Source organism: Leguminivora glycinivorella, chromosome 17 (assembly GCF_023078275.1).
Source record: "Leguminivora glycinivorella isolate SPB_JAAS2020 chromosome 17, LegGlyc_1.1, whole genome shotgun sequence".
Classification (NCBI taxonomy): domain Eukaryota; kingdom Metazoa; phylum Arthropoda; class Insecta; order Lepidoptera; family Tortricidae; genus Leguminivora; species Leguminivora glycinivorella.
In genome coordinates, this window is record NC_062987.1 from 5,939,800 (window position 1) to 5,954,086 (window position 14,287).

The window sequence follows — 14,287 nt, forward strand, 5'->3', positions numbered from 1 at the left end:
TTATGTTAGAATTGTCTTGATAAATATTAGTTTCTTGTTGAAAGAGAAGTACAGAAGTTATTCTAGTCTTTTCCATTATATTATTATTGTAATTTCCAGTGTCAAACCTCCATGACCGGTGAATCAAACTCTGTGGTCCGTCTCTGCGTTGCCGTGCGTCGGAAGCTGCAACTGTTCTATGGGAAGAATGGAGAATTCAAACAGCACTTGTTTGACTTCAATATTCCTGATGTGCCTAAGGTTTTGGCTTGGGGACAACAATATTTATGTGTTGGTTTTAAATCAGAATATACTTTGTATGATGTAAGTATCTATTTATGGCGTTATTCAGAAACGCTTAGAAAAAATTTCAAGTAACACATCTCATAATTTTACAAGAACATACAAAACTGCTGTGATTGAGCTTTATAAACCTGAATAGCTATCATATGTGATGTTGACTTATGTATTTGTGAGAAAGGGACAAAATACTAATAATAGCAGTAACTTTTTTTATGAATAAGGGGTATACCTATTTTATCTGTGTATTTTTTTTATATTATAAATTATGAAGGACAAATGTTTTTACAAACCTCTGACGTTTAAAGGACGGCGTTGTCCACTGATGTCAACTTTAGGGACCATCCACACTCGCATGTCTTGCGGCGCGCAACGGACGTCTCCGCCACGCCGCCTGAATGTAATTCAAAAAACGTCTCCTCAGTACATTTTGTATGGGAAGGACGTAAGACGCGCCCCAGGCGGCGTGGCAGCGGCGTGGCGCGCGCCGCGCCGCCTGGGGGCGCGTCTTACGTCCGCCGCGAGACACGTGACGCCTATGGGGATGCTGCCTTAGCCAGTCGCCATGGTCTCGGAGCAGACCGGCTAAAGTTGACATCAACATCTAGCTGTACGAGTTTTTCGAACTACCCGCACTTGGTCTTGGTTAAGTATACACTTGAATATTTTGCTGGAATTCGGTCGCCCGTCGGTTAGTTTTAAAAACGTTATACGCGATCAAGTCCCGTTGGCAATTTTAAGTATGCCAATTACAAAGTAGAAAAATCAGTTACTTTAATAACTCTCAGAATTGACATTATTTACTTTCAGCTCTCTTCTGGGAACCCCAAAGAGCTCTTCCCAACCAGCAGTTCCAGGTCTCTAGAGCCCACCATAGCAAAGTACTCAGAAACTTGCTTCCTGTTGGGTCGCGATCTGACTTCAGTGTTGGTTGAAGAAGCTAAGGAGATAGAAATAAGGAGCACTGTCAAGTGGCAGTCAGCGCCTATTGCCCTGGGTAAGAACTGAGATATTAATTGTACTTAGGTATCCAAGTTTTCATATATTGTACAGTCACCAGCATAAATATGTGATGATTTGTATACCTTGTCACATTAACGTCTTGCTTGAAATGTCATACGAAATTGTCATACAATTTAAAGCGACAAGGTACAGAAGTCATCACTTATTTATGCCTGTGATCGGTGACTGTATGTTTGTCACGATAGTTGTCCACGCCATTATCATAGGGTGGATGTGGAGGACAGCATCTGTATAACAGATCTCTTTACCTAAAGTAATCAAGGAGTTTTTCACAAGTATCTTGGGGTTGATCGAGTTGTGTTGGCAAGAATCGTCGCCGATAACGGGCGCAATTTATGGCGTCGAGTTAAAAACTCTCTAAACAGTTTGAAGAATTTCCCTGTATCAGAATCAAAATTTAAATTTTGTACTTCTACTCTTGCTATCAGATATTGAATGAATATGTCATATCGTCACTACTTTTAAAAAATCTCGTATCTCACACTGCTCCTCAAAGACAAAACGTAGTAAGTATATATGCATTCCATACATACTTAATACATTTTTCTCTTCATTTACAGAAGGAGATACAAGTTTTTTAAAAAGTAGTGACGATATTCGAATTCCCTATATGTAAGTATTCTTTAAAAGCTCCAATGTCAGATGTCTGTATATTTTATTTTGTATACTATGTCGATTGTCGGTCTGGCATACGGTCCGCCTCATGGAAAGCGGTCGCCGTAACCTATGGAAGCCTGCAACTCAAGGGGGGTGTCACGTGCGCGTTGCCGGCCCAGTAGAAACTTGTACACTCCTTTTTTGAAGAATCCCATACTGTAGTTCATCAAACTGTCATAATTAGGTATGTGTTATGTGTTGTGGATATGTCATATAAGTTATAATATCTTAGATCAAATCAAACTATTTTCTCATAGAAAATATTAGGATCCAGCTTGGAACACTTGTTGGCACTTGGCATTGGTCATTTTTTCTTTGTATATGACATTTCTTTAATATTTATAGTATAATAGTAGTGAGACTACTTAAAAAATACAAATTGAAATATTTTCTATGAGAAAATAGATTGATTTGATCTAAGATTCTGTACGGCAACGCCATCTCTCTTCGCTAGCTCGAAATAACATGTGTTGATTCAGTTAGGAGGTCGAACTACTTTCGGTTCTACCTCAGAGGTGGCGGGGGGCGCCAAGCTCTCGGTAATTGTGTCATATACTTGAAAATTTCGACCCTTGCTTTCGTGTACCGATGGCCGAGTGGTTCAGGCATCCGTCCGGTTAACGGAGTACGCTGGTTCGAATCCAGCTTGGAACACTTGGAGGCATTGGTCGTTTTTTCTTTGTGTGACATTTATTTAATATTTAAGTTGTAAATGTTTTGTTGACAGTGTGGGACGAGCCCTACCTCCTCGGGCTGATGCAGGACGACAACGTGGTAGTGCAGACTGTAGACCCCGCCTTGTTCGTGCAGACACTTCCCGAGCTTAACAAAGCGAGGCTGATGTATAGGTGAATATGTCATTTTAGGACTTACAGCCTGGAAAAGGATAGAAAAAACCTAATAACCAAAAAATTAACATTTATTATTAAATCCATTTTTTCCATAAACAACATAAAAATAATACAATAAACACTTAAATTAAAACTTACAATAAAACTTATAAATAAAATATTTGGCCCAGGTCTTGCTCGTTGGGTAAGGTGCCCAGAAGGCTGGCCGCATTGCCCCGCTGGATAGCAATGCTGATCCGCTGAGCAAGGTATTGACCAGCCCTCTGGTCACCAGAAGCGTCTATAAGGCGCTTAGATAGCTCCTTGTAGAGGCAACGCGCACTTGGCCCCCACGGCCCCATGGTTTCGACCCCAAACGCCGCAAATATGTAACTACTGCCGAGGGTGACATACTTGCGACGCTTGAGGTCTTCAGCCAATGATGCAGCCGCCCCAGCACCAACTTTGGTGCCTGGAACATGGGACGGCGCCAGGGTATCTACACAAGTAGCATCCCAGACAAGCGGCCGACCCATACTCCAAGGCACCAGCGTCATTCCGTCAGGCCTCTTGCCGTCAACCCTGGCCAGTCCATTGGGAAACATTTTGAAAAAACCCCCAACATAGTAGATTGATTTTTCATGAAACATGGCTAAGAATACTCCCGACTAACTCAGCTTTCAAAAAAAAAAAAAACTAAGTCTAAATCGGTACACCCGTTCGGGAGCTACGATGCCACAGACAGACACACACACAGACAGACAGACACGTCAAACTTGTAACACCCCATCGTTTTTGCGTCGGGGGTTAATAATAGAGGCGCCACCGTCTATGTAAATTGTTTTGCATGTGGCAAATATTGAGTCACTTATGTATGAGAAAAGTAAGTGTTGCTATGATTAAAAAAAAACATTTGTACTGTTTTTAGGGTTCCGTAGTCAACTAGGAACCCTTATAGTTTCGCCATGTCTGTCTGTCCGTCCGTCCGTCCGCGGATAATCTCAGTAACCGTTAGCACTAGAAAGTTGAAATTTGGTACCAATATGTATATCAATCCCGCCAATAAAGTGCAAAAATAAAAAATGGAAAAAAATGTTTTATTAGGGTACTCCCCCTACATGTAAAGTGGGGGCTGATTTTTTTTTCATTCCAACCCCAACGTGTGATATATTGTTGGATAGGTATTTAAAAATGAATAAGGGTTTACAAAGATCATTTTTTGATAATATTAATATTTTCGTAAATAATCGCTCCTAAAGGAAAAAAAAGTGCGTCCCCCCCTTCTAACTTTTGAACCATATGTTTAAAAAATATGAAAAAAATCACAAAAGTAGAACTTTATAAAGACTTTCTAGGAAAATTGTTTTGAACTTGATATGTTCAGTAGTTTTGAGAAAAATACGGAAAACTACGGAACCCTACACTGAGCGTGGCCCGACACGCTCTTGGCCGGTTTTTTTTTGGTAAGCTGTAGGAGGTTACAAGACAAACTCCTAATCGAAGAACGAAGTTTAAACCCACTTCAACATTTCTCTTGATATTTTTTGCATGAAATTAAATTCTTTATTGATGTCTTTAAAAAGTTAACAAATATTTTATGATGTAAGTGTTATATTTTACTTGGACTAAGAATCCTTCTTTGCTATGCATTGCAGATGTAACCGAGGTCTTGTGTTTGCTGCCTCTGTGGGGCAGGTGTGGTGTCTGAGCTCCGTGGACATCAACAAGCAAATACAGCAGCTCCTCAAAGACAAGCAGTTCCAAATCGCTATCAACTTGACGGTGAGTAGTTATAACATACTGTTGGTTTGGAGGTTAGGAAGCAGAAAGATAAACAAACGTGCTCGCTCATAGAAGTCCTGTATTCGACTGACGGACCGCCGTTGGACGCAGCCAACGGTACTTAACCTATGCTATGAGTACATATGCATACTTATAGCTACAACACATACTATTTTATCTTTACCAATCAGCGGCGGTACCGCGTTTGAGTGCCCGCAAACGACCCGTAGACACCTGAAGAAATAGACATAGGGTTAAAAATATTTATTTATTTGAATATGGTACATACAAAGATGGTCAAGTTATAATAAGTGCGTAAAGTCGCCGTCAATAGAATTTGTGAACAATGTAAACAAACCTTGTAGGAAAAATGTCTTTAATTTCCATTCTATCTCATCGGATACGGGCTAAATCCATGTGTTATTTAATCAATTCATCTCACACTATGATCCTCAGCCTTTAAAATAATAAAATAGTGCTAAAATATTGATATTTTATATAATGGTTTGTTTACATTGTTGAGAATTTCTATTGACAGCGAATTTAATATTCCGCCTTCATCGGTGTAGCGTAGTATAAGTGCGTTTTTTGACATTATCCGATCCGATATCGGATGTCGGCCCATACAGTACAGGCGCCATCTTGGATTTTTTCTATTGAAATCCTTCCAACATCCGATATCGGATCGGATAATGTGAAAGCGCACTAAGGCGAAGCATAGAGAACGAACTGTAAGAATTTGGACTGAACAGCGTGCGTAGCCGAATGGCATTTCTCCGACGCCAAACAAAAACGAAACGCCGCGCCAGTTAGTCTGGCTCTGTCGCGCCAATAAGCACGAGCGATAGAGATAGATATCTACTAGCGTTTCATTTCGTGAGCGTTTGTGCCATTCGGCTACGCACCCTGGAACCCAAGGCGGAGGCTCAAGATAGAAAAGCGTGGAAGGAATTTGTGGGGACCTTATTCACCTATTTGGTGCCCTAGGACAAGCAACTACAACAACCAGTTAAAAATAGCGGAAAGTGCGAAATCAAAGTTTCGAGTAGGTAACAGAAATAATAACTCTTCTATCTTACTTTTATTTAATTTATGTTTATATAATACAGTAATTAGTTCAATATTTATCCTTGTATTTTGTTATTCTTTAAATAAATTTCCTGGTTTTGATACTTTACTATGTTACTAGCATATTTTATCCTTTTAGTTATCGCAGTTTCTTTTGATTAGTACATACTAGTGTACATGTTCGTTTACAGTCATTTAAATAATTTTAGTTTGTGAAAACAACAATGAGCAAACTTATAATTTAAGTTTTTGTTTTAGCTTGAATTTTCGTCGAATATATTGTTTAATATTTCTATGCTAAGGAATAGTTCTTAAAAGTTCTGTGAATTTCGTATCAGGTTTTAATTTGGTAAAATTATTCGTATGAGTCATTGTGATCACAGTGTTAAGTTTTTTTTAAGTATCATTTTCACTAAATTAGCAAGAAAAATGATGCAAAAATTGAAAACTGCTCGTGCCATCCGGAACAGAAAGGGGACACTTGAATTATTGATTCGTGTAAGTATTATGGTAGTTTGTAGTTTCAACAGCCGCGGCGTTTAACGAAGAAGGTAATTAATTACCAGTACAGGCCCAAAATGTTGCTGCAATCTGAGAAGCAAAATAAATAAACTATTTATTTCCACTTTGCCGATATTTTAGGTTGGGTCTTACCAATCTTACCATGCTTAAAATGATAATACTCGTACACACATAAACTCACTATGTTTTTATACTACGTCGGTGGCAAACAAGCATACGGCCCGCCTGATGTAAAGCGGTCACCGTAACCTATGGACGCCTGCAACTCAAACAGTGTCACATGCGCGTTGCCACCCCATTAGAAACTTGTACGTTCCCTTTTGCTGTGTTAAGTACACAGCAAAAAGGAGTGTACAAGTTCCAAGGAGGGTTCGGGTTGCCGACAACTCAAAGGACAATAGACGGAACAAGTTAGTTCCGTAAGTCCTCCTGTCATCAGCACGCCGCACCCTCGTTGAGCTCTGGCAGCCTTACTCACCGACAGGAACACAACACTATGTTTAGCAGCGACCAGTAAATGTTAACATTTGTCTATAGGTATTTTGCCTTTGCCAACGTTAAAACGTCTGAACTTCAAAGGGCCATCACATCCGAACCTCATCCACACATTTTTCATTTCTTACAGAGTTTGAACGACTGCCCCGAGGAAGACAAACGTCAAAAGATACATTCCATACAAATGCTCTACGCGTTAGAGCTTTTCGACAACAAGAAATACGCTCAAGCCATGAACGAATTCGGAAAATTAAACACCGATCCTGCGGACGTCATAAAGTTGTTCCCAGAATTGGAAAACAAGCCGGGATCTAGCGGGAAAAATGGGAAATTAAAAGGGGAGGACTTGGAGAATGCGTTGAATGCTTTGGTGAAGTACTTGCTGGAGCTGCGGTCGAGGAAGAGCAGCGCGAGCGAGGCGAGCGCGCAGGACGAGGCGGGGCAGAGGAATGTGCAGCAGCAGCTGGAGCTGATTGATATAACGCTGTTGAAGTGTTATTTGCAGGTTAGTGTTCAATTTGACTTACCTACCTTACCTTACCTACTGACCTTATTTAGTTCTATTCAAATTGCCGCAAAGTTATCTTACATGGACACTGCGTTATAGCATACTATTACGGTTAATTCAATTTACTGAACTTAAACACATCAAAATTCACAGGTACGTAACATACTCTCGTATACCAACCCTTCGCCAAACTAACAAATTGCAGTGAATTTCATCATGTCATTCACTGTACCATACCCATAGTAATGCAATAATGCGTTTACTCCATGTTTACATTGCCTTCTCTTTGGCTTAAACCTACACATCCATGAGAAAAACGATGCCGCTCTACTACTTGACATGGCACTGCTCAATGGCCACTGCAGTCATAAACTAGTTACTTGTAGACCCTAAGCACACCTCGGACAATGACGTTCAAATATATGAAAGAGGCGCGTTCCTACGCACACTGTTTTAAGCTCGTGTAGGCGAACGCGTACCATGCTTGCATGAGTGAGATCAACTGGTCGCGCTTTTGACAGGCGGTAACTGTGAGGTAACCGAGAGCGGGTGGGCGGCATGGCCATACTGTACGATGGTACTCTTTATTATACTGTGCCCTAAGCTTTATTATAACAAATGTTATTTTTTTCCCGCAGATCAACGACGCCTTAATCGCGCCACTCCTCCGCCTAAACAACTGCCGACTCGACGAAGCAGAGAAGATCCTCTCAGCGCACGGCAAATATACTGATCTAGTAATATTGTACCAGACTAAAGGGCAGCATTTGAAGGCGTTACAGCTTTTGAAGGAGCAAGCGAAACAGCCAGATTCTAATCTAAAAGGGTACAATATGACCAAGAAGTGCTTGCAGCAATTAGGTAATATTTTTATTATACAAGCTACAGAATGCATATTATTGCTCTAAATTCAAATAGGCGGGGCACGTTATAATTATAAGGCAATATTCTAGCGCCGCTAATGACTAGTGCATGCGTGCCAACGCATTTTCCTTGGTCGAGTGTCCTGAGTCGGCCAATGCCTCGCACCGTGCCTCGCTCTGTGTTTAATCGTTAAATAAAAGCGTGTTAAAATTAACAATTGTCAACAACAGCAATAAATATGCCTAGTCTACGGATATACCAACTAAAATCTGAGAGTATTTTGAGCCCAGTTGAAACCATTTCCCAGCACCACCATTTACCAGCTTCTCCCTCTGGACCGCATCCAACGACGAGCGACTCGAATTGTCAACTGCCAGCATATCAATCTTCAACGGAGTTTTAATTCCTTTCTCTGGTCACGTGAAAAATCTAGGCATTATTATGGACAGCACATTTTCCTGGGTACCCCAGCTTAGTGAAATTAGCAGGAAGATGTTTGGATCAGTGGCTTCCCTGAGGAGACTTCGCAACTTTCTTCCTATCCCCACAAAAATTGCGCTTACTTAGGCGTTGCTCCTTCCAATCTTGGATTACGCTGATGTTTCCTATCTTGATCTATCCGAAGAGCAACTCAATAAGCTGGATCGTATTCAGAACGTCTGTATACGTTTCATTTTTGGTTTGCGCAAATTCGATCATGTGTCTAGCTTTCAATCGCAGCTGAAGTGGCTCCCCATTCGTCGCAGACGTAACCTTCATATACTTTCTCTCCTTTATAATATACTGTTTAACCCTTCAACTCCTCGCTACCTCAAAGACCGCTTTAGTTTTGTTCAATCTATCAGATCTTCCCGAAATTATCTTCTTAAAGTCCCGTCATCTTCTTCTAAATTCTTCAACGATTCCTTTACTTTCCAGGCAGTTCGGTTGTGGAACTCATTATATGTACGGTATATTTAGGTTTATTTTAATTCCTATTTATGTATGTTTATTAGTATTAAGATTATTTGACGTTTTCTATCACTCACTGCATCACCTACTCAAATCAGTTGTTTTTTGTGTCTTGTCTCCACTACCCACAGGTTGTCTGGAAGAGATCGCTCTTTAGCGATAAGACCGCCTGTTGTCTACCATAGTTAATTAAAATTATGTGATGTAGTCTTGTTATATTGGTGAACAATAAAGAATATTTGTATTGTATTGCATATCTCCGTTCGGCTAGACCCCTTGGCGCCGCGTAGAGATGTGGGCTCCGAGGAATTGTTCGGATTAATCCCTACCGCTTCTTTCCGCCATCGCCCTACGCGACAACATTTCCATCGTCATCATTTAGATGGCTGGCAGTCCTCAACTCTGCGTTTCTCCAGAAACTTCCTGCCCCGCACAGCTAAACTGTGGAATGAATTGTCGCCTGCGGTATTTCCGGACCGATACGACCTTCAAATCTTCAAGAAAAGAGCGTACACCCATCTTAAAGGCCGGCAACGCACCTCCAACACCTCTGGTGTTTCGGGTGTCCATGGGCGGCGGTGATCGCTTACCATCAGGCGACCTGTCTGCTCGTTTGCCTCCTATCCCATAAAAAAAAAAATAGTATGTGTGTTTTTGTTCCCATTTATTTAATTTTGAATAAATTACCTCAAAAAAAAAACAGAATTCTGACTTGTATGTGTATGAACAATGAACCATAGTGATTTCTTATATTTTCACGCAGGTGCTGAACACATAAACCTCATCTTCGAGTTCTCCGACTGGATAATACGAGACCATCCAGAAGAAGGGCTCAAAATATTCATCGAAGACAAAATCGAGGTCGAAAACCTGCCACGACCGAAAGTTCTAGATTTCCTACTACGGGAACACAAATCTCTAGTCGTCCCTTATTTAGAACACGTCATACACACATGGAACGATACTAACAATCTGTTCCATGATGCTTTAATAAATATGTATAGAGAAAAAATAACGGATAAAAAGGCTATTATTACAGAAGAGGAACTCCAGTATACGAAGTCGAAATTGCTGACTTTTCTAGAGAAATCTTCACATTATACGCCGGAGAGAGTAATACTGCATTTCCCGACCGATAGTTTGTTTGAGGAGCGAGCTATTATTCTGGAGAAGTTGGGCAGGCATGAACAGGCCCTGGCTATTTATGTACAGATTTTAGGTAAGTGTGATTAGTTTATTATTGATGTTTCTGAGGATTTTAATAAAAAAATAGCTTAAAAAAATACACAAATCAAAGCTCAAAGGTTAATTGGAAGAGATTCCTTAAAGGGATAAGTTCGCCTTTGTACTAGTGATAAGCTCTTTTTGTGTGTTGTATTATTTTCTGGTATGATAAAGTGTTTTACTACTACTAATATTACTACTTGCTTTACACGTTTACTTGTGAATTTATTTACATGTTTACTTATGAATCTTTATAACTACTTATCATTTTTTTTTTGTATACCAAACACAATCTATTAAACACGATATTTGATCAAATAAAGCAAGCAAGCTGAATGTATTTTTTTGTATTAAAAAAAAACAGTCGCAGATTAATATTAATATCAAAACATTTAACTCAAGTTGATTAACGATACAATTCCAAATGATTTCAGGTGACGTCGAACGAGCTATACAATACTGCGAGAAAACTTGCGATAGCTCCAACGAAAAGAGTCGCGACATATACATTATGCTGCTTCGAATCCTAATGAATCCGCAACAGAGCAGCGCGCTCACTGGTCCTCTAGCAAATATACCTAGACACCCGAAAACGGCTGAACCGGACCTCGAGACAGCTCTTAATATATTGGAGAAACATGCGGATAAGATATCACCTATTAAGGTTTGTCGCTACTGTTATTGCGTGACCCGTGTGTGACTTTAAATTCTCGCGTTTTATACACATTTTTAAAGTGTAAGTGCCAGTTGCGTCAACCACATTTGACAGACACTCTATCGTCAAGCAGCAGACGTCTATGGAACTTCCCATACAATAAAATTTAACGGACGCTTTAACGGTAACAGACGGTTTGATGCAACCGGCCTTTAGAATGATATCGTATCGTAGTCTATATATATTATTTTCTATTATAATTAAAATGGTACATTTTGTACACAGGCGTTGTCGGTGCTTCCCGACTCAGTGCCTCTGGCCAGGCTAAAGCACTTCTTAGAGAGCGCGCTGGAAAACCAATTGACGGTCAAGCGGAGGACGCAAGTGCTCAAGGGATTGCTGTACGCGGAACATTTACAGGTATATCAATAGATCAATACATTATCATTGTAAAAACATGCATAAATTATGGTGTTTTTTTTTACCACTATTGAATACTTTACTATTGAATAGCCATTACGTATGAGAATATCGTGAGATTCTGAACTAAAAAAACACACTATCACTTATCATAAGGAAGAAATTTGCTCGTCTTTGCGGTGCTCCCACAATGGGCGGTTATAAATGTTCTATAAAGACACCAATAAGTATAAAAGACACGATTAAGTTGCAGGGCACCCTTATGCTTATGCGATAATGTACATTTTGCTGGAGAACATGTCATCTCATGTGACAACTGTTAAACTTGACAACGTCGTTGTCAGATTATTGAGATATAATGTTCTGATAAGATAAATCATATCAAAGTTGTATATTTATATTACAATCATTATACTAAACTCTTCGTTACTACGTTTGTAGAAACTATAAAACTAAAGCCTGACCAGAAATATATGACTACGTTGCCATGTTGCGGAATTTCATGAGAACTATTTCCTTCATACTAAACTGAACTGTCACTCCATACATCAGAATAACAGCGCCCTCCTGACAATAGTCATATATTTTTGGCAGGCAAGTATGGTAGCGCAATAAATGATGAAACATCTGGCCGTCCCTGTCGCACTTACAAATAGGTCAGGCCTGAGATGCGAAACGCCGCAGAAATGTCGTTTGGCTCTGTCGCGCTAATACGCAAGAGCGATAGAGATAGATAGCTACGAAAGAGATATTATCGTGAGCGTTTGTGCATTCGGCTACGCACTCAGGCTTTAATTATTCTGTTTGTTCCAGGTACAAGAGTTGAAACAGTACCACGAGTCGAAGAGCGTAGTGATCAACGACTACAACGTGTGCCCCGTGTGCAAGAAACGCTTCGGCAACCAGAGCGCTTTCGTGCGCTACCCCAACGGTGACATCGTGCACTACTCATGTAGGCTAGATAAGTCAACCATAGAGTAGAGTATATTGAATAGCATGATATAGAGTTATCAGTCAAGATTTTCGAATGCAGCGCCATCTATTATTAAGTTACGACAACTTTTCATGTGACTTTCCATGCCTAAAGGTTCCTTTACGAACATGAAGCACGTGGACCCTTTAAACATGGAACGCCACATATTTATGGCGGGATTTCTAAATAGGTAATTTATCTAACAGCACAGAACACCCCACTAGAAGCCAAATGCAAGCGATATTGTTCGAGACGCAAATCACCAATCCTTGCGGGGTGAGGCGGGCGCGCACGGTGCTGCCATTGGTCGTTTCAAATAATGGCGCGCCTTTATGATTAGCAGTAGGGATGGGAATGGGACATGTCTATTATAGACAATGGTACCGGTACCAGTACTGTGGTGAATTTGTTTTGCAACAAATTATAATATTATAATTAAATTATAATAAGGCCTAGTTACCCTTCGGGTTGGAAGGTCAGATGGCAGTCGCTTTCATAAAACTAGTGCCTACGCCAAATCTTGGTAGTAGTTTCCAAAGCGGACCCCAGGCTCCCATGAGCCGTGGCGAATGCCGATGCCGGGATAACGCAAGGAGGATGATAATTGTGATAGCATCTCAATAAAAATCATTCTAGTAACTAATAACTAAACTGTGCATTTTTACTTACGTTTACGTTTACTAAGTTCAATAACCAACTAAATATTCTAAACTAATCAATGAACTAAATACCACTACAGACTCTACAGATTCTAGATAATTATTCACTATTACAAATCTGCTTTCTTTTATATTTCATAAAATGGTAGCACATGGTACGAACGGCAGTACGAAGTTCCCGCAACAGACATAAACTAACATGGCCCCATGCCTAGTCGTTAAGTGAAAGGGATAGCATATCACATTGTTAACTCGGTAAAGAGGGATGGACGCGCCTCGGCGCCGCTCAGCACAACCATATTGACCAGTATAAATGAACTCCGCGGACAATAAACAATATTCAACAAAATAATTAATTTGACTTAACTGTGGAATGTTGTTCCATCTTTTTTACATGTAGAAGTGTTAGAAGACTTGCCACACCACTTTATGCTGTAAGAAACCATTGTTTGCAACCAAAATTGATTATTTAAGATTTTTTCCCGAGCGGACACGGACACTGTTAGCGGGTCGTATACTTGGGCGCTACTGATCGGTATCGCACGCGTTCAAACTTTTATAAACCTGATTTGTCGTATGCTTGGTGACCGCGAGTCGCCCTGTAAGGGCCATCTTGTTGTATTGATCTGTGTCTAACAGTCACATTAGTCAGTCACAGTATTTGAACGATAACTCAACTCATTTGCCAAAGATGTTCACATAAACTAAATTTACAATTTAATACATGTAATTAGCCATAGAAGGCCGTTCACTAGTTTGCGGTTGGTACAGCGATATCTAGCGAAAATTTTGGACATCAAAAAATACTTATACATTTTACGAAAACAAGTCATTACCCAGTTTGCGGAAGTAACAGTGACATCTAGCGAACAACTTGCACTACGGCAAATAATTGTTTTTCACGCCATCTATCGTTAATTTTCCTAAACATATCCAAAGTACATCGGATTTACTATTTCCTTTGACTGAAAACACCGTAAGTGAACTACGTATGCTAGTATTGTACTACGTACATTGCTGCATATGACGTCTATAATGCGTGCCCCGTAACCAAGGAGTGTTTTGGCAACCAGAGCGCCTATGCTGTAGGTTAGATGAGTGTATCTACCTATCTACGTATAATTATGTAGTACCGGCAAACGAAAAGGTGCCCTGTTTTTTTTTTTTTTGTCGGAGTGGGGAATGCGTTACGCACCGTCCCCCCAGCCGCGGGAAGGCCTTGAAGGGGGGGTGTGTGGGACTCCCTCCTTCGGCCCCCTCTCTTGTCGAGAGGGAAGGAAAGAAGTTTACCCACTAAACCCCACTCCGGCGTTTCGCCCTCTGTGCCGTTCGCGAGGGCGTCATGGGATCATCGGGTCTCCTCTGTCCACCATGGCG

General features: G+C 40.5%; 1 protein-coding gene and 1 long non-coding RNA gene across 2 annotated transcripts in view; one reads left to right on the forward strand and one right to left on the reverse strand.

The window, feature by feature from the left end:
• The window catches only part of LOC125235197, a 19,159-nt gene extending 18,581 nt beyond the window's left edge, over nucleotides 1–578 (reverse strand). Inside the window, exon 1 of the long non-coding RNA XR_007178060.1 lies at nucleotides 569–578. This is a non-coding gene — a long non-coding RNA (uncharacterized LOC125235197). The remainder of the gene's footprint in view (nucleotides 1–568) is intronic.
• The window catches only part of LOC125235190 (vam6/Vps39-like protein), a 17,560-nt gene extending 5,114 nt beyond the window's left edge, over nucleotides 1–12,446 (forward strand). The window contains exons 4-13 of the mRNA XM_048141656.1: nucleotides 100–303; nucleotides 1,090–1,276; nucleotides 2,687–2,807; nucleotides 4,445–4,571; nucleotides 6,787–7,161; nucleotides 7,803–8,025; nucleotides 9,743–10,198; nucleotides 10,638–10,867; nucleotides 11,144–11,278; nucleotides 12,092–12,446. Coding sequence (XP_047997613.1) covers nucleotides 100–303; nucleotides 1,090–1,276; nucleotides 2,687–2,807; nucleotides 4,445–4,571; nucleotides 6,787–7,161; nucleotides 7,803–8,025; nucleotides 9,743–10,198; nucleotides 10,638–10,867; nucleotides 11,144–11,278; nucleotides 12,092–12,259 — 2,226 coding nt within the window. The 3' untranslated portion in view covers nucleotides 12,260–12,446. The remainder of the gene's footprint in view (nucleotides 1–99; nucleotides 304–1,089; nucleotides 1,277–2,686; nucleotides 2,808–4,444; nucleotides 4,572–6,786; nucleotides 7,162–7,802; nucleotides 8,026–9,742; nucleotides 10,199–10,637; nucleotides 10,868–11,143; nucleotides 11,279–12,091) is intronic.
• The last annotated feature ends 1,841 nt before the right edge of the window (nucleotides 12,447–14,287 follow it).